Source organism: Melanotaenia boesemani, chromosome 7, assembly GCF_017639745.1.
Source record: "Melanotaenia boesemani isolate fMelBoe1 chromosome 7, fMelBoe1.pri, whole genome shotgun sequence".
In the NCBI taxonomy this organism is placed as follows: domain Eukaryota; kingdom Metazoa; phylum Chordata; class Actinopteri; order Atheriniformes; family Melanotaeniidae; genus Melanotaenia; species Melanotaenia boesemani.
The window spans coordinates 36,376,510-36,397,567 of record NC_055688.1 but is presented as its reverse complement, the minus strand read 5'-3'; the positions used below and the strand labels follow the sequence as shown (position 1 = coordinate 36,397,567).

General features: G+C 41.7%; 1 protein-coding gene and 1 non-coding gene across 3 annotated transcripts in view; both read right to left on the bottom strand.

The window, feature by feature from the left end:
• Positions 1-5,803: 5,803 nt before the first annotated feature.
• polr1a (RNA polymerase I subunit A) overlaps positions 5,804-21,058 on the bottom strand; it is a 42,746-nt gene continuing 27,491 nt past the window's right edge. The window contains exons 27-36 of one of the 2 annotated variants that reach the window (XM_041990267.1): positions 18,736-18,903; positions 15,425-15,560; positions 15,160-15,314; positions 14,949-15,078; positions 14,749-14,856; positions 12,084-12,353; positions 9,672-9,872; positions 8,742-8,859; positions 6,353-6,517; positions 5,804-6,245 (exon numbers count right to left, since the gene is read on the bottom strand). In XM_041990267.1, coding sequence (XP_041846201.1) covers positions 6,145-6,245; positions 6,353-6,517; positions 8,742-8,859; positions 9,672-9,872; positions 12,084-12,353; positions 14,749-14,856; positions 14,949-15,078; positions 15,160-15,314; positions 15,425-15,560; positions 18,736-18,903 — 1,552 coding nt within the window. In that variant the 3' untranslated portion in view covers positions 5,804-6,144. The remainder of the gene's footprint in view (positions 6,246-6,352; positions 6,518-8,741; positions 8,860-9,671; positions 9,873-12,083; positions 12,354-14,748; positions 14,857-14,948; positions 15,079-15,159; positions 15,315-15,424; positions 15,561-18,735; positions 18,904-21,058) is intronic. The other variant, XM_041990268.1, reaches the window with a different exon arrangement.
• Positions 20,058-20,195, bottom strand: LOC121643731. Its single transcript, XR_006011163.1, has one exon. It is a non-coding gene; the product is annotated as a small nucleolar RNA SNORA5 (small nucleolar RNA).

Sequence of the window (21,058 nt, the reverse complement as noted above, 5' to 3'; positions counted from 1 at the left end):
CAAATCAGATCAGATTTGATTTGATTTTCACTTTGTAGTCGAAGCAGAACGACAACTTTGTCCCCATCTTCCCCCACAGGGCATGGTATGACTGGTCCATGTAGTTCCTGGTAAAAAAAAAAAAAACAGCTTCAGGGACTGATGCTCCTCTCCAGCCACTGTTCCCACTCCTCAGTAAGAACAGCAGCTATTGGCTGTCCTAGAAGTCGCTAATTAACATAATAAGCCTGGTACATATAGCTGTAATGGATGCTGCAATAAAGAGGAATGTAGTGGGAAGCAAAAAAATAAAAAATAAATAAATAAACAAACAAACAACTAAATAAAATTAAATAATAATTCTGTCAACATTTATTTTTAGTTACCTTTCTTAAGTGTAAGGAGTCTGGAACATGTCACAACACTTTTAACTTTTTAAATATTTCTGTCCACACTCTTCATTACCAGACATTACTTTCTGACGGTGAGCCAGCGTAGGATCCTCCAGCAGCAGCTTTTACGTTCATTTCCAGCCTGGTCATGAAACAAGGGAACGTCGTCTGAATGCAGCTGGTGCTGCTGCGAGAAGAGGGTCTGCACCGCTCCTCTTTGGGAAGATAAACTACCTTCATTCACCTCCGTCTCCAGTAATACCAGAAAAAGTCGCTAGATTTGTCGCTAGTCACTTTTTTATATTATTATTTATTTTTTTTAAAACGCTAGCGGGGTCTGAACACTTGCTAAATATAGCGACTAAATCGGCACCACTAAAAGACCCGCCTCTTTTTACACATAAGCCAATCACAGTGGTCGTTCGTACCCGCTCACACGCTCATTGGCTGTCGTCTTCTTCGTTGGTGTTCCTTTTTCTTCTCTTGTAGTGAAGTTTGAGTTGGCAAACCAGCAGCCAACAGCTTATCCAGTATTTTCCTCTGGACAGTCACACCTCCCTCTGCTCCAGAACTAATCGGTTTGATCAGTTTCTTTAGGGCTCACTCAGGTTCTGGTTCTGCTGGAAAGCAGATTACACTTTCTACAACAGACTTACAGAAGACATAAAACAATCAGACATCGAATGATTTTAGCTTCCTTAAGACGTACGCTCAGTCCTTTCCTCTAGATTACTCTACTCTAGACTACTCTACTCTAGGCTACTTTAGACTACTCTACTCTAGGCTACTCAGTCTGGGCCCACAAGGGACACATCCCTGCAGGTTTTAAATGTCTCCATAATTGAGTCAGCTGTTTTGGAGCATGGAATCCTGGGAGGTATCTTCCTGGAAATTATGGAGCTTCTCACAACAGAGCAGCTGAATTTTATCAAAAGCACTTGAGAATTTTTTTTAAAAAACCTTTATTTAACCAGGTAAAAAATGTTTGAGAACCAGTTCTCATTTGCAAACATGACCTGGCAACTCAAAGTGCTGCCTGATTGGTCCAGGGGGGTATTGCACGAAACCAGAATAAAGAAATCCAGGATGATTAAACAAGCCCAGCTTGACCTAGCTTGCGCGGCCTATCCTGGCTTAATTGGTTGCAAGTTTGCTGAGCCAGGATGAGAAGGTGCGGCTAGGTTAAGCCAGGTGAAGATTGTTGGGATAAGTGCGTGTGCACGGCATACTGAAGCAGACCTCGCGATCGCTCACAGAATCACCGATGGGGAAATGGATAAAAGTAGCGCGTCCTACGTCACAGCCGCTGAACAACAGCTCCTGACTAAGTTCTCTGACGAAGTTAAGGATATTATAAGGAAAAAAGGCAAAACCAATGCCATAAGTAAAGAACGCGAGAGAGCCTGGCAGACAATAGCCGACCGGCTCAATGCGTAAGTGGTCAAAAACTGTACAATTAATAAACAGTGCTCCACTGGAACTGTCATAATTAGGCTACAATTAAAGGATTACTTTTCAAATCCACTAACTGTTGTATACTTTAAGAGTGACAAGCAGGTGCATGTTACTCAGGAAATGTAGAGTATGATTAGGTGCAAACAATTATCCACAATGTGTCATTTAATCTATTTTCCTCATGTAACGTTTTTATCTATTTTATCTTTCTGTCCTTCATAAAGGACAAACCTGTCTGGCCATAAAAGGACCTGGCAGCAAGAAAAAATTAAATATAAGAACATTTTGCAGGCTGGTAAGTGACTCCAAAGTAGATAACCGAGAACAAATGAGGTGAATAGATGAGGTGTCTGCTGACATGTTCAATGTCTGTATGATTGTAGCAGTTAAAAAAAAGGCCTATAAACTGGCACAGGGGGCGGCCCACCAAGCCAGGATGTGACTCCAGCAGAGGAACTGGCCTCCATTTAAATAAAGGGAGGCCAGTGATGGAGGGGATCCAGGGAGGGACAATAACTGACTCTGTCCCAGCCACAGAAACTGTCCGCTTCATACAAGGTACATCACGTACTGCAATTCTACTGCACATGGAACACAATCAAATATAATATAGTGTCTGACTTTGGATAACCTTGCAGTGTCTGGGAACACAATTACGCTTTTGGAGCCACCAGAAGATGATCCGGTTAGTACAGTGTCTCGAAATCACAGGCTTGGTATGTTCTGTGAAATCTTAATCCGAGTCCTCTCGCTGCATGTATACGGCAGGGGGAAGGCACATCTGCAGCTGCAGAATGCACGTCTGCAGATGAGGAGACTGTGTCAGTGGAGTCCAGAAGGCTTGAGGCATGTCAGTTTTATGGGATTGGCCTGCTTATTTATTCCATGAAGGATATGAAGTCAGTGATGTGGTGCTAATAGAAAATGTGTAGCAGGACCCGGATGCTGCACAGTCTTCTAAGCGGCCTGGTAACATTGTGAGTATTGGCTAAAGTAAATCTACGTTATGCACAAATCCTGCTGTGCTAACTGACATTTCCTTTACAGACCTCACAAACTGTCAGAACGCTTTATTCAGGGCACCTGGAGAGAGAGAGAGAGCTGGCAGATGTTAAAAGCTGACTCAAAAAGAGCAAGCTCCAAGGAATGGAGCTGGATCTTGAGATTAAACGCCGGACACTCAGAAAACTGGACCTGGAAATCCAGTAACCGAAAATCTGTATCTCTCAATGACATAGTCATCTCCAAAGGCCAGGGGATGTGAGCTGTCCCTGAAGACTCGTTCACGTCTGAATGCTCTTCTGAGGATGAGGGCTTCCTCGTCCAGCACATCCTCCGATAAAGGGCAAGCCATTATGAAGAGGGAACAGGTGAAGGGGAGTTGGACCTGAATATTCTACATTGCCCTCGTCACGGATTTCTTTGAATACACCTTTGTAACCTCATCCGCTGTGTTTTGTAATCTCAATTACTGCAATAAAACACATATTTATAAAACCTCTGACAGCAATTTGACGAGCAGTCTTCATTAGCATAGCAATATAACACTTGACCTGATGAAATCATGCACTTATGACCAAGTTGATATTGTGTGATGAAATCGGGATCCTGTATTTAAATAAAATGACTAAAAAAAAAAAATTATATGCACTGCACTAGCACTACACGACAGCACCTGGGTCTAACTGGACTCAAAAGCGGTCTGACTAACACTTAATGATGACGTCCCATCTTGTTTGAATTCATGCTTGTGTTGTTCTTACTCTCAAATGTAAGTCGCTTTGGATAAAAGCGTCTGCTAAATGACTGTAGAATAGAATAGAAGAATAATACTACAACTCGAATCCATATAAAAAGGCTGTTGCGATTACGAACAGATTTCGATTAAAAGTACAGTGACTGTATATGTAATATTTTAATACTGGATGATTAAAATGACGCGCCATACTTAGGAAGACCATGGACATGCTGTAAAACACATTAATTCCTCATAGAATTGACGTTGGACATGCAGGTGACTCGCTAGGATTAATCTTAGCCTGAGCAGTTAGCCTGGTCTGGAGCAGGCTAGCTGCAGCGGATAAATCACCACAGTAACTTGGCCGGGATTAGTTTGAGCTGCTTTCATGCAACTGATTTAGGGCTAAATTCAGCCAGGATAACCAACATATCCCGGCTTAATCCCCTATCTTGGTTTTGTGCAATACCCCTCTTTACAGATAAGAGTTAATAAACAATGACGTGTATGACGTGTAGGTCAGATTAATGCGACCTGGCCGTTCAGACTGAAGTCGCATGGCTAAAGATCAGATACGTATCGGATGTAGGACCACATATCCAAGTGGCCTGGGTCGCATTTGAAAAAAATCAGATTTGTGTCGTTCAGACTGTCATGAAAAGATCAGATACAGTAGGGGTAAACAGAATCGGATTTGGGTCACTTCAGCCTGCAGTGTGAACCTTGCCTTATGGGTGTGATGGTGTATAAAAAGTGTTTTGCTTCTTAATTTAAGCAGGCGTTTTAAATATGAAAATATTATGATAATAATAGGCTTAATAATTATTAGTATTAAATGGACAACCACATCTACTTTTGACTTAAATATTGATATTTTTCTCCATTCATTATGTAATCAACTTACTGTAAACAAACACTGTTGAACATCTTCGATTATTATTGAACAATTACGTAGGAATTGTTAAAATTTTTTCACCATAAATGTGAAAATGAAAAAGAAAACAAACGCAGTCAGCTGCAAAATTGATGAACATATAATCCCGTTTTAATGCAACAACTGTTTACGGCTCTCTTGCCATGACCAATATGGCCGACGCGCTGATCATATCCTAGCAACGGGCCGAAGCCGTTTTTTTTTAAAGATTCTTTTCCGGTGTCGAGGTCACCTGACTTCCGGAATAGAGTTGATATGGCGGCGCTGTTGTCCGCTCCAGTCGGGTACTCCTGAATTTGCACATTACTGTGAACTACTGGGCTGAAAAGGGGAGCAGAAGTTTGTTAGTGACAAAATAAATTCAGTTATAACTACTACAAGAAAAAGACCAGCAAATATATCAGTCGCTGTTGTAGATGAAAAATTCACTCACACCGTCTCACAATTTAGTCGCAAAATGCAGCCATTTGGTCGCAGTCTGGAGCCCTGACTTCATGTATGTATGTATATATGTGTGTATATATGTATACGTACATACACATTGTATTTGACTACTACTATGTATAGATCATGGTGATAAAATCCATATCAGTATCATTGACATGGATAGTAGCAATAAAAAATATATCTACATCTCTATTAAATTATAATATATAGTAATGTATTTGTAATAATTGTTCATATTAATATTTTCAGACATTTTTGCGCCATCTCACATCAGACGGTACATTACCTTCTGGATGAACAGATAACTCTACTCATGTTTTTAATCCCTTTATGCCTACATTTATTTTTTTTTTAATTTTGGCTTAATATATAAAAACGAATAAAAGAAAAAACAAAAACATTCAATAAGCTAATACAAATAACTTTAAAACAAATTAAATACATAACAAAAAATATATAAAACAAATTAAAAAAGAATTTGAAAAAAGAGCCAGAAGTGGTTTATTACGAATATGAAACAACAGGAGTTAAAGAACAATATTCTTATATAAAATATATAAACATGGTACTTTATCAGGTCCACCTTCTAGTACAGGGTTCAACCCATTTTTCTGCAGGATTTCTTTAACCCTGGTGTGATAGATGGAAGCAGGTGGTGGAAACCTTCCTCAGAGGTTTTCTCCATATTAACATGACAGCATCACACAGTTGCTGCAGGTTTGTCGGCTGCATCCATGATGAGAATCTCCCGTTCCACCACATCCCAAAGCTGCTCTACTGGACTGAGATCTGGTGGCTGTGGAGGCCGTTGGAGTCCAGTGAACTCATCGTCATGTTCTAGAAAGCAGGTGGAGATGATCTGAGCTTTGTGACATGGTGCATTATCCTGCTGGAAGTAGCATCAGATGATGCTCCACTGTGGTCATAAAGGGATTTTTATTTTATTAAATACAGACCCAAAAAGTTTTTTTTCACCCTCAAACAATTATGCTTCTCAGACTGGTACAGTGTGGGTCTATTGTCTAAAACTTATGTTGTTCATCCCTCACAACAATAAACTCTTTTGTTTGTTGACACTTGGTCTTTATTTCCACATCAGTTATTTCTGACCTAACAAAACACGCTCCATATAATTTCTCTGTCGTGAGAGTAAAAGCAGGGCACGGCTCGACATCCGAGCAGCGTGAGCGTGGACCTTTCTACTGCAGAGGCTGCTTCAGCTCAAACAGCCCTGTTCCTCCTCTAACCACCTTCCCCACCACCAGGCAGGCTGAAGGCGACGACAGCTCATCATGTGACCCTAAAAGAACAAAAAAAGAAGCAGATTAAACCACTAAGAAAAGCAGAAGCTCTAACCTTACAGCTCTCGTTCACTTCAGCTGAGTTTCAGACGCTGCTTCTTCTTACCGAGCATGGTGGCCTGTTTGAGGAACTTGTAGCTGGTCTCAAAGGTCATCTGCTGCAGAGGAGAGGAGTTGGAGGTGATGGCGTGTCGGTTTAACGGCTTATAAACGCCTTCGAAACACATGTAATCTGCCACCAGTGACAGATGTCTGGGGTCAACCTCGATACCTGCAGGCAGAAAGAAGCACGGTCATGACCTGCGAGCTGTCCGAGCCTTGTGCTGTGCGCCTTAAAGTGGAAATGAAACATGATATTTTGGGCACAAACTGCTCAAATACATGAAAAAACATCCAGCCAAAAATTTGTTTTTAAAGATCGTTAAAACCACAGATACCACCAATTTAACTTCGTAGTTTTACCTAGCCAGCGAGTCAGCGAGCTGCCGTTTTGGTGTGACGTCACCGTCTACGTGACGGGGTCGGTTGTTTTCTGGCTACGAGTGGAACCTGTAGGAACTGCCTGCTACGCTACACCTGACAAGCTTTACTACATTTAAGACGATTACTACAATGGAAGACGAAGCTGAAAGACCGAACGAGCATCCAAATCCAACTGCCGATACGGCGCTTGACTCGAGCAGGTATTTTAATAGTTGACATTTTATGGGATCTACACGAGATTAAAGCCGTCTTAGACCAGGATTTATTCCTGAGAGCTTGTGAGGAGCCCTGGTCGCTGGCTCTCTTCCTCAGGGCTGCAGGTTGTTCAAACCTGGTCGTGGTCTCACCAGAAACCCAGAGATGCACCTTGGTGATGTGATACAGGACTGAGGTCCACTTCTCTTTTAACTTTGTCACTTCCTCACGTTGTGGCACAAAACCAAATGATCTTTAATCTGATCCCCTCAAACAGCCTCTCACCGTGGCGCTTCAGAAGGTTTTTGGTGTTTCTGACGAGATGCTGCAGGTCAGAGTCGTGCTGTTCGCCGGCAGTCACCAGAACAGATGTGGTCACATCGTTCTCTCCTACTCTGCTGGTTAATTATTGGTGTAAAGAATTATAAAATGAAAAATGATATCACATTCCTTTTAGAAGCCAGAGTATTATTATTCTGTAACTATCAAAGTAAAATGTTCAGTTACTTCTAACCTCCAGAGACGATCACACACCCGCCTGTATCAGCACCAACCAGCTGACCTGCACTGTGCACAACGTATAACATACTAACGTCATCGTGTGCTGTTTACTCTGCACATAGTTTAGCATCGTTACGGTTATATCTCTATTAAATTATCTTAACATTTTGCTTTTGGGATTAGTCAAGTACTACATCCTGTATATTTTTTACTAATGTTTTTTTAACTAGGTGATATAAAAGTGTTAGTAATGAATGAATGAATTGATGGACAGATAGATACACGTGTATATGATTACACTCAAATACTGAAAATTAATCATATCCTTTAATATATGTTGCGCTTTCAGAGGGTCTGAACCTCAACTCAGGGTTAAAAGGTCAAATTAACCCATGTGACCTAAAGTCAGGCCTCAATTGGTCAGTTAATGACAACCGGCGATCATTATCTGTGTTAATTTTTTTTTTTTTTTCTAAATTAAATGATTGTGCATTACGTTGGTTTGTGATGGCTACACATTTTTTTTCTTCCCTACAACATGGAGACGCATTTGAAGCCGTTTGTCCACCTAAATGAATCCTGCATGCTAAACGCTTTACAGCCTACAGGATGGAGGAGGGAGGCGGTGGAATTTAGGATAAACCGACTGACTGTCGTGGAAAACGAGGAGTCACGGTGAGAAACAGGCTGTTTCTGTGGAGGTTTGCACCAACTGTGATGACCTCTGGCTGAGGGATGAAATGATGTGGAATTATTTGAGGTTATAGGCGGTGAATTAAAAACACTCGGAGCAGCTTGAGACTTTAGTCTGTTGGTCCGGTGGACCACTAGCTTGCCAGACTCAGAAGTCTTCTGTTCCATAAAAACCCCTGCAGACCCTGGAGTCAGGGCCCATCGGAGGGTTTTCCTCTGCAGCTCCACCAAATAGCTCAGCAGGACGGTTCTGTTTCAGTGAAGTTTGTGAAAACCGACGGTTTTCGCCTGAACTCTGTTAAACTTGTTTTTACACCCAGGAGAGATACAGTACCACCCCTCTTTGTCTTCTCTCTTGGTTCACCAGTCTCCATCGTTCACTGTTATCTCACTTTGACCTGGACAAGCGGACTCTCATCAGGACCACGAAACCAACCAACCCCGTGACGTACTGCAAGATGGCGGCGCCCTTGCTACGAAAGATAAAACGTTGCTACGTTTTTCTTTTATCTCTTTATATTTGTCATGTTTGTTGTATAATTACTGATAAGAATAAGACTCAATCTAGTAAATAATGTTCATTTGATGACTGTTTCATTTCCACTTTAAGTGTGTTTCTGTACCGTAGACTCCAAAGACATCTTTGATTTCTTTCTCTATGACTTTGAGAGCCACTTCGATCCCGTAGGTGTTTGCCATGGCGTGGACCTCGTTGGAGTAAAGTCTGTTCAGGTCCAAAATCTGCAGAAACAAATAAAACCTGGATGATCATAAAAAATGTCCCATGTAGTGAACTAAACAAGAGTCACTGTTTATGCTCAGCTGTTGTACCGCTTCTCATAAATTCCCCCTACTGCCTTCCTAAAATTAACTATCCTCTGGTGACCTTCATGGCCAAAAATGTCCACACACAAACACACACAAACACAATAACAAAACAGAAAAAAACCCTCTCTCTGTCTCTCTCTCTCTCTCTCTCTATATATATATATATTAAGAAACCACTTGAACAGCTTCAGACCTGCTCAAAACAACCAAATATTAATTCAATTTTAGGATTTTAACCCTTTAAATCCCTCCCTTTGGACACCTTGGTGGCCAAAATTGTCCCACTCACTTCCATTAAAACTACCCATTTTAATCTCTCAGTCATTCCAGTTTAAATCATTCATTCTTTAATGTCGGCATTTCATTTGATAGAAAAGTCATGAAATCTCATAATTAAATAAATTTTAAATTAGTTTCAAACCAATCAATCGTCAAATAAATGCAACAAGCAGTGGGCCTAAGAGTGATTTGCACGTGTGTGTGTATGTTTGAAATAATTTTTAAATATTAAAATGACTTTAGACACAGAAATAAACCCCTGGGGCCGCCTGGTGGTCCCACTGCTCTATAATATAACCGACAAAAAAAAAACAAAAAAAAAACAGGATTTCCTGTTTTTGTCTGTAACGGGAAACCAGTGGAATCCAGTGAAAATGTTAAATATCGTGACTTTTCTTCTAAATGAAAAGCCAAAGTGCTCCAGCGTTTAGTTGGAAACCACATACGTCGCTGTACTTGGAGATTTCGTGCATGTTGATTCCCTCTGTGTTGAGAACCGTCTCTTTTTCTCCAGACTTTGTTGTGGTTTCGCTCAGCAGGCAGCGAGTCAGACCCCTGGTTTCCATGACGACGGCATTCTGGGCCAGCGTGGACAGGACGGAGGTCAGATCGAAGTGCACCCTGTTCAGAGGCAGGGCCAGCTGGACCTACGAGGAGGGAGAAGGGGATGGGAGATGCTTTCGTCACTTCTCCATGATGTGGGAGGAGGTTTGTGTTTGGAGTTGTAGATAACGACAGTCGGTCAGCTGTGTGAATCACGCAACTCATTAACAAATGAAACTGTGCTAACCTTAAGATTAACACCATCAAGCCACAACATCCAAAGCTAATTATTTTCTAAATGTTTCTGTATGAATACTCATCATCAACATCATCCAACAAAGGCAAAAAAAAAACAAGAAGCTGCTTTGCTGTCAGTTTCTGTGGCTTTACAAACACACACAAGCTATTCCCCAGCCATCCCCTCAACACGCTTCCCTGCAATAAAAAGGTATTTTACTCCCTCTTTCACACACACACATACTTCTACTATCACAGACTATTTCCATATGGATATTATCAGCAACCTGACAAACCTGACAAACAGAAGGTGTGGAGGGACTGCGAGCGAGCAGAGCTGCTGCTGACGTTTATAAACCGTTACTGACTCACAGCAGCGTTACTGGTTCTGAGTTGTAGAGGACTGGGATGTTTAGTACATTGTCGGGAGGGTCTGCTGCCTTAACGTGCCTTCTACACTCCGCAGGGCACACCTCTTTCTCCTCTCTGCTGTGTGTGTGAGCACTGTGCATGCACACAGCTTTCACTGCTGACTGGCTACACCCTCCAGGCACGGGTGACATCCAATCAGACGGTGCTGTGGGTGGGATAATGCTGGAGATAGAGTAGTGACTGCAAATAGAGAGGTGCAGATGCATCACAGCCAAAATAACCCAAGTTTTAAATGATCTCTTATCAGCTGTTGGTTTAAATAAAAAGGCTGATGCTGTTGTAATGACTCAAAATGCCTAAAATCAGTCCGGCCACCGAACTACTGTTAGATTGTTTCACATCTGTTTTAAAAATCAAACCACTCTGAGACTTTCACCACCTCTTGGTCTCTGAGACCGTTGCGTTGACTGTGATGATGATACAGATCACGAAGATAAAAAGCCAGAACGCCTATAATGTTTATCTTTACTGCTTCCTCTCTGTAATCAGCACATCCACCTCATACTTACACAAGTTCCGTTTCTTTGCAGCACGAGTGGAAGTTGCTGGCTGGATATATGACAGCAGCAGCATTTTACAGTAATCTGCATAGTTACCTTTGCTGGAAACCAAGGTGGCTACTTACTAGTTTTTAGATTTAGGGACTATCCCCTCTGCCAGTATGGAAGCTACACACTTTCATACATGAGGGTAACGTATAGAGAGAAAATCGACTCAGTATGTAGTTTTCCGTCCATGTTCGCCGTCCTGATTCAGGATCCTTGTGGGTCAGGATCCTGACGCAGCAAACGGAGCAAACCGCAAGGTCATTGTTTAGCAGCATAGCAGACATGTGACCAGCAAAAGGAACAAACTAGAGAAGAGGAAGAAGAGAAGAAGGAAGAAGACAAACTACAGCGATGGCAGGGGCTTTTGGAGAAAGGCTGTGTGATTGCCAACAACTTTATAGAGGTGCATTACCGCCACCAACCAGTGTCTGAAACGCAACATGAAAGAAGCATGGCAACGTCTGATTGAAACAGATGTACCCATACGTACATGAGGGAGCATAAAAGGGCTTTGAGACAGAGGTCAGAACTGCGAGGTGAACTCTGAACTCTGCCCTGCCCTCTGGTGGATGTACTGACTATCAACCATACCAACATAAGGGAAAGAAATGAAGCTTGAAACAGACATACGTAATGTTTTCCACTTGTTCATAATCCCTCTCTGTAGAGTGACGGATTCCACATAGTTTGGAAATCACATGACTGAGGCACACCAACCGCTGCTTCTCTAAGGCCATTAATGATGTCTTTCCTCCTTGGTGTTGCATTAACACACCTGAAAGCTGCAGACAAGCAAACTGGTCTCATATAGTGGAGCAAACACAGCATCATCTGGCTGCTACTCACTCTTAATTCCTGCAGAAGCAGGATGGACTCGGTTTTTTACAGTTTCTGCATTTTGGCTTCACTTTGAACACAAAATAAATGACTTGGTACAGAATGCAACGAGTTGTTTATCTGAGGTTGTATTTACCTGCTTTGAAGACCTGATAAGGACCAGGTGGCTGGTTAATAATTTCCTGACATGAGTCATTAAAAACTGAAGGAATAACCCAGAAAGCAGATTTAATTTCCTCATGCAACACCACACAGACTCACCTCACACCAGAGCTCATTCTGCTGGTCGAAGCTGTATCTCTGGATGGCTGGGTTTATATCCAGAACAGAGTTCACCCTCATCTGGGTGGAGGACTCGGCTCCTGACGCTCTTTGAGGTCGTTTCTTCCGCTTCTCCACCCTCACCTCTTCAGCCTCAGGCTGAGACTCCTCCACTGTGTTTGTCTCGGGATTCTCCGCAACCTCCCCCTCAGCCTGCTCCTCTTTGTCTTCAGTGTCATCTTCATCCTCATCTTCACTTTCGTAGTCCACCTACGGAGGAAAGCAGCTGATAGTTCATCATGTTTATGAGAGAACGATGAGATGAGAAAAGGTTTGGTCACTGTTGATCTGTGTGTTATTTCTACAAAGTTCTGTTAGTAATAAATTCTGCTTTCTTCTTCTGGTCGGCCTTTATGCTGCTACATCTATTCATACATTCATTTTACATCATTTTACCTCCCGATCTGACAGCTGAGGCTGGAGACGTCAGATCAGAAGCTTACGATGAAATTCTGTTTGGCAGCATCTCTTACATCAGCTCCGATGTCTTGTAAACACTAGCTTCGTTTCCATGGCGCTCTTTTCATCTGAAAGGAATTTCAATCCCATCGAGAGTGGTTGTTTAAATTTGTTCAAAACCACGAGTACACTCATTCTGGTAGTTTGGTGGGGATGTTGTTTCTGAGCTTCAACCACGGGGGGGTTATGTGACGTAATGACTTTCAGAGAAGACTTGAACAACGGCGGCAGCAAAACACAACAGGACTGCAGCAGATGCAACGTTTTTGTTAGAAACTGAAAGAGTTAAGGGTTACTGGGTATTTTGACGGTCAAAAGGATAAATATAAATATATATAAATTAATTTAACACTTCTTCGATCATATTAAATCTGTCCATCATGTAAATCCAACTGATTGGATCATTTTATGTAGCATCCATGTAAACATATCAGCTGGAATCTCCAGTCAGATTTCAAGCAGACATGTAAACGTAGCTGCTGATCTGATTAACTGTTTCCTGAGGAGCATAAAAAATCTGGAGCAGAGGAGGAAACGTGATGTGATCCGAGTCCAGATTGCTGCACCCATCCTGCAACATTATGTACCAAAACATTTACCTGGATATACTGAACGACCAGGTTCTAATATCTTCGTCTTCTTCCCTGACAGCACCGGTTTGTTCCTGGATTAGTTTTTTTTAGGCAAATCATGCCCAGCTGAGCAAATAAAAACAATGTAGTTAACCACAAGATGAAGACGCTGATGGAAAGATCTCCACTGTAGTTGGAATATTAACTTTTTTGATCGTTGCCTGATTTTTGTGTTACTTTAGCCCCGTTTTCACAGGCGGGGGCGGGACGCATTTTGTTTCCGAAAACTAAACTAAACAAAACTAAGCGTACCCTGAAGTCTCCGGTCTAACCGATCCTACCTGAAAGGGCGGCGTTTGACACACTGCCATCCGCTGATTGGTTGAGAAAAAAAGTCCCTACATGTGCGACCTGGCATAGAAAGAAAGCAGCAACGGCTCCTCGTTCAGAGCAACAGATTTTCTTCTGTTGATCAAATCTCCGTTTAAAACGCCGTCACGAAGCACCGCCAAGAAGAAAGAACACAGACTGCTGGATGACGCCACCCTCCTCCTTTGTTTCTGTCTGCTTCAGTTGGAAGGCGCTGCGACGGCGCCATGCTGCTACGTAGCCGAGGCGTCTGTCACTATCCGGCGGATGCTCCACCTCTCAGGTAAAACACACACATTCACACACTGATGGTGGAAGCTGCCATGCAAGGCGCTAACACGACCCATCAGGAGCAAACTGGGGTTCGGTGTCTTGCTCAGCGACACCTCGACATGAGCTCTCCGGGCCGGGATCAAGCCGGCAACCCTCAGGTTACAGGACGACCACTCTACCCACTGAGCCATGCCACCCAGTGGCGGTTGCTGTGGAAACGCAACAAAATTACACGTTATAAACCATTTCCACACCCTAACCGTCCAGAGCCGCACCCGTTGGTGGAAATGAGGCCTTGCAAACAGCAAAGATTTAAATCTAAAGGAAATAAATAATCTTACTTTACGCCACGTTTCCAGGCAGAGATGAACTGAAAGCATCAAACAATGTCGTCCCCTCTGACCTTTACCGTTTCACACCTGAATCCAGTTTACCCTCATAAGCAACATTTTATGCTAATTATTTTTCATTGGATCCTGATCTTTATTAGTTCTTTTAAGTGTTTATTGGTTTTAGTCTAATTATCGATCTTACTTGCTTTTAGTTTATAATCCTCCGAGGCCGTCAGGTCCTCAGCAGCTAATCTTTTATTCACTCCTAAAGCTGAGACCAAGACTTGTGGAGAAGCATCCTCGGTTATTATGGAACCACCTTCCGGGGCAGCTGAGGGCAGCTGGGAGTGTCGGCTTGGAGGGGAACAGTAATTTATTTTTTATCATTGCTGTTTTATTTGTTGTTGTTTTTTTAATTATGTAAAACACTGAGAGCAAATCTTCTGCATGAAAAGTGCTTTACAAATAAAGTTTGATTGATTGTTTATTATCAGAGCGTCAAACCTGAAGCGGTCAGGTGTTTTTCATCATTTACCATAATGAAAACATTAAAAAAAGCTAAACTAGCCGGCTTTCCTGGAGATTCATTCATCTTCATACCTCTTCTTCCTGTTTATCTTTTCTCTTGGCATCCGAAGCATCTGCATCCCCTTCATTCCCCTGGTCATCAACAATCTCTTGTTCTTCTTCTCCTTCCCCATCGTCCGACTGAAGAGGGTCAGAAGATAAATTTCTTTGTTTTTAAGGAGGAAAGACCAGTCCTAAGTAACATTTGAGACAAAGCTGAAGTGAAACCAGACCCCTGCTGCGCCGGCTGCCCCGCCCTCGTCAGCGTCTCCATCTCTGGGGTTGGCCTTCCTCGTCTCCACGGCGATGGAGGCCAGCTTGGCGGTGCGTTTCTTGATGGCTTCGAGGAGGAGGCGGAAAAACCTGAAGGTCGGCAAAAAGTGGAAAAACATTGGGTATCAGGGGTTTCTGACACAATGAGGAAAAACACACACAGACACACACCTGGTTTCCATGTAGTGGAGGATCTGATGAGGTGATAACAGGTAATCGTCATGGTAACGGTCGGGTGGCAGAAAACTAAAGGACACTTTGAACACTCGCTGTTTTTGGTAATTTTCTATCAGCAAAGTCTCCACCACATCCACCTTCTGCAGCACCTACACACACACACACACACACACACACACACACACACACAGATCTGATAAAACCACGGAAAGACAAATAAAGTAACAGCGAGATGAAATCTAGAAAACGAGAAGACTACCTCAGCCAAGCAGACTCTGGCCAGTTTCCTCCTCAGCATCTTGGCTCTCTTCAAAGCTTTCCTGGTGTTCAGGACTGGGACGCTCATCATGGGGGTTTTAATGTTTGAACTGGCCACCATCAGGATCTCCCTCAGTCTGAGAGGAGGGCGGACATTTTTATTAAAGAGCTCCAGTGTTACACACTGAACTTTACAGACATCCGAAACAACAAGGAATCAATTCAAATCGCTAATATCTTAATCCAGTTTACACAACTAGTCCAGATTTACGCTAACACGAGTAAACATTTTTACAGTATCTTTAATCTAAATAAACTAGAATTTACACTAATCAATACTTTGCAATACCTCTAAAACATAATCTTACTTTCAACAGGATCACAATACTGACCGATAAAATTCTGTCCCCACCCTGTTACCATCATCATCATCATAACTAATCCCTTTATAAATACTATGCTATTGTAATACCTCTAAAACTTCCACTTTTGACCATAGCACAGTACTGTGTGTTAACTATATGGCTTCTTTCTTTTTAGAATTAGCCCATTTTTTAGCTGTCTTTTGTTATTTGATATGAACGGAAGTGATTGTTTTAAATCAGCTGTGATATATCGTCTCATATTGATCACAGGCTCCAGAATCAAATCATGATAATATTTGCAATTATCTGATCATTATCCACCTAATCTATATGGTATTGTGAACAAACCTTTTATTTACACCTCTATGACATTATTGTGCACTGAACCCTAAAAGGTGACATAAATTTTCCCTAAGCACTTATTCTGGAGAAAAAAAATCGATTAAAATCGCAAATCGGATTTGGTTATAAAAAATCTGAGATTTTATTTTTAGCCCAGCCCTACACAGACTATATAATATCAGTGTGTTAAGATAAAAAAAACATAATGGTCACTTTAATATCAAGGTTCATAACTGTTACATTCCTGTTTTATTGTGTTGTTTCCTGCCTCCAACTTCAGTTTAATTAGCTGAAGCTAATGAAGCACCTGTGACCTGTGGGCTGCGTCTATGAAGCTCAACTGGCTAACCTTTCTCTTTCTCTCCATCCAGCAGCAGCACCATGTAGTAAAATGCTTTTGGGGTTCTTTTTGTTTTTCTTTTCTTTTACACTTTCAATAAACTCATAGCTTATCAATCTCATTCCTGGGGTGGTGTCCTTAGTTATGTTCGGTGCTTGAGCCAGCTGTAACGTAATAATGGGGGCTCGTCCGGGATGAGATTGATAACCGTTGTGCTTATTGAAAATACAGTTTTTTGTAGATTTCTGAATCTCTGCTTATTCTGAGAGACTTTACCTCTCTAAGGTGCTCTTACACCCAGTCATGTTACCAACATGTTTCCAATGAACCCAATTAAATACAACAGGTTGTTTTAGCTGTTTCTTTCAAGTATCACCTACTTTACTGGCCTTTTGTTTAGTTTTTTGGTCTGAACCTGTGGATCTCTGGAACGCTCTGCTGTGTACTCAATCAACTGAGAATTTTAAATCTCTTTTAAAGATGCACCTATGCACTGTTTTTAGATGCTATTTTATCTTATTACCATGTTTCTGTTGTATTTTCTATCTTACATTTATTATTTTTTTACTAGTTTTGTATTATTAGACTGCAGATTTAATCAAATTTTGGGCACTTTGTGTTGTTTAAATGTTCCATTTAAATAAACATAATCTTGACCATTAATCTACATGTTGACTTTTTGATTTAATTTAGATATTTTTCAGGAAACAGTGAACTGTCTAACTTTCATGTTCATGTTTCATGTTTACGGCTGTGGTTGCAGATAAAAATCCGCTTGCTCAGATCTGATTAGAAAGTGAACAAAAGTGACCTAAAGATATTTTTCTGCTGTAAAAGCTGACCTGGTTTTCAGTGTGTTGACAAAGAAGTTCAGCAGAACCACAATGGAAGGGAAGGAAATGGGTGAAGTCTCAAAGCTGGCCATGTGAGCTTCAGAATCAGCGCTGAGAGTTTATTTTCTCCAGATATACAGTTTCCTCCTGCTTTTGTTGCTTTTATTCCAACTTCTGAGTTTATCTGGCTCTGACTGTTAACTGAGCCAAAGGAAACTAGATAAAGAGGAGGGTGGAGAGGAAACAACCTCTTTTCTCTCCACTAAACACTTCTTATCCACCAAACTGTTAACTTTTTTAACCCTTTAGGCTTTATAAGCTGGTTTTACCGGGACCAGAAGCAGGATGGAAGGCTTTATAAGCTGGTTTTACCGGGACCAGAAGCAGGATGGAAGGCTTTATAAGCTGGTTTTACCGGGACCAGAAGCAGGATGGAAGGCTTTATAAGCTGGTTTTACCGGGACCAGAAGCAGGATGGAAGGCTTTATAAGCTGGTTTTACCGGGACCAGAAGCAGGATGGAAGGCTTTATAAGCTGGTTTTACCGGGACCAGAAGCAGGATGGAAGGCTTTATAAGCTGGTTTTACCGGGACCAGAAGCAGGATGGAAAGCTTTATAAGCTGGTTTTAATGGGACTAAAAGCCGGTGCTGCTTTGAGGCCAGTTTTCCCGTCAAGATCCTTCCTTCTAAAGGAAAGCCATGTCTGACCGTGAATTTTCGTCCACCAGATGTTTTCCCCCTGACCAGTTATGATCCAGAGGGAACATCTTCACCTGTGTTAAGTTCGAAATACCGTAACTTTGACGGTAGTAATTCTTACATAATGCCCCTTAAAAAACCTTTATTTTCTTTATTATTTTGTACTTTTAGAAATGTTTTTTGGATCACTGTGTTTTGTCTTCTTATTTTGAAAAATGTCATTTTAATACTTTTATAAGTTATTTTTGCCTATTGGCCTTTATGGCCCTTCAGCTTCATCTGGACAGATCATAGAAACATTAAGCACTTGAGGAAACTCCAAGAAACGACACCACTATGCACAAAAAAAACGAGTGAAGGCAGAGGTGGAGCATTTCTAATGGAGGTTTTAAAGGGTTGAGTGGGTTTAGCCCAAAACAATATTACTACCGACTTATAGGCAACAATAAACATCCATCCATCCATTTTCTCTACCGCTTAGTCCAGTTCAGGGTTGCCGGAATTAGCAGTCAGGAGGCTGGTTCACCCTGGACAGGTCGCCAATATTTGCAGGAACCAATAATAAAATGTAAACTGTATTGTATGTTTGTACGTCTGCTGATTTCCTTAGTTAAAAACAACCGGATGATGGTCTGGTTGTTGTGTTAATCTAACACGACCCACAACACTGCCACAGCATCACAAACTGATGTGCACCCAAAAACAAACGCTGAAACTGCTGAGGCGTCTTTACCGAGGTATTCCCAACGTGACGTTCATCTCTCCTCTGCCAGCGAAGTGGAAGGTGTTGAGGGTCATCTGGGTGGAGGGTTCGCCGATCGACTGAGCTGCCAGCAGACCCACAGCTTCGCCCGGATCGCACAGCGAACGCTGCCACTTGTAATGCAGCAGCTGCCGGAGGCTGACGACAGACAACAATCACACTTATTTTACCACAAAAAATATGATGTCAGATCTGATCAGGAGAAAAAAAATCTTGTTCAAGTTTCACTAGAAGCAGCTTTTAATAGTTAGCTTGTGCTGAGGACATTTCTGCTTAAAAATGACAAACCCAAAAAGTATTTATAATTTCTCTGCAGTTTCAAACTGTGTGTAAAACATATAACATGTAAACATATAACGTATCTAAATGAAGCTGAAACCAGACATTTAATCAAAAGTGGAGGCATGACTGTGTTAAGGTAAATGAAGATGGAATATAGGAAAATATGAAGGATTTGTTCTTCTCTGATATTAACAATGGCATCATTTCTATGTGGGTTGCACCTAATTTTATTTAGCATATTATAGAAATTCTTTGAAAAAGACAAAAAACTCCAGAAAAGCCTGAATCAACATGTGGACGTTATCTGGTCTAAGATTCATGGAGCTGGAGCGAAACAGAGTGAAGTTAGAGGTTTTATTAAAGCGATAGATAGGTGGTTTTCAGTGAGGTCCTCGTCACCCGATGAGGAATCTGGGACACACGAGTCTGTCCCACCGTCTTTAAACTCATCTCCATGACTTCTTCTGTAGTGGAGCGTTTCTTATGGGATGTCATTGCATCCCATAAGGTGCATCATGCATAAACATGGAAATTTAAGACCCATCTTCTGTAAATCTCCTCCTAACTCCGAATGTGAATGGCTGATTTGCATGACTAACCCTCATTTTAATTGTGGGACCCAGTAGAAATACACTGATGTCACCATGGTTACATCCACAAATCATCCACGGTAAGGAGGGAAATATCTGAGATGAAGAATGACTGACACTTGTTTTCTTCCAATTAAATCTATGTAACCAGGCAGAAAACTTAGAAAGACGGGTGAACAGGTGGCTCCATATTTTGCGTTCACATTTTTGCTGGCTTCGTTTACCTGCTCTCTTAATTGTTTGTTCTAGCTGTGTTTGGTGGTCATAGAAAAAGGTTTTACTGAGCTTTTAGCTGAGATTCTGGACTTTCAGTGGATACCACACAACTATTTTTACATAACAGACCTGATGTTACACGCTGGGAAACTGGATGTTAACTCCTTACTGGCGTCACTGATGCTTAAGGGGCTAAAAAACTTGTTTTATATGTAGTACATATTTATCCCCAGTGGCCATGTAGGAGCGCTGTGGGGCCCATGAACTACATCTTTAATGTGGCAGCCATTTTGGCCAGTGGAACCCATCGAGGAGGGAAACACTGAATTTGACAAGGCTGCGAGATCTGTCCTGCAGTACTGGAGCAACCAGTCCTCATCTGCTTAGTTCCAGTCTGGAGACTGTGTAAAGAAGAAGACTGCACAAGATTTAAAACACGCAAAAACTTTTTGACTTACGGCAATCAGCCCCACACACACAGCTAATCAGCCAATCACATGGCTGCAACTCAACACATCTAGTCTTGTAGACATGTGAAGCTCAAACTGAAAATCAGAATAACATGAGAAAGGGGATTTTAGTGACTGAACCTTCTCATCATGGATGCAGCAACTGTGTGATGCTGTCATGCTGATATGGAGCAAACCTCTGAGGAAGGTTTCCACCACCTGCTTCCATCTATCACATCCAGGATTAAGGCAGCTCTGAAGGAAAAAAGGGTCCAGCTCAGTGCTAGTAAGGTGGGTCTGAGTTTATATTATATTATTTATGGTATCCTCACAGATATGACTTTCACAGTCAACACTGTCAAAGCACAAACTCTGAAATGATCTTAAATAGGGCTCATGACTACTCTGATGGTCGATTAGTCGCTATTAAAACGACTAGTCGACCAATCGAATTATGTATCTTATGTTTATTATAAATGGATCTTATTTCACTTTCGGCTTTGAAATTTTGCATGAGGTTGTTATGGAAGTCCGACGTTCCTCCTCTTTAAGTGTTCGAGCGTTGCAGACGTACTTCCGTGGTACACAAGGTCCGCTTTACAAACCTCACATGTATTTAATTTATTTTGTAAGTTAAACGTGAAGTTATCCCAGACTTTTGATGTGCTTTGCCACCGTTTTGCTCCCTAGTCTGCCGCCATATTTTTCCCCTGGCGGACTTTATTGCGCTTGTGCAACTCTCAGCAGAGATAAAAA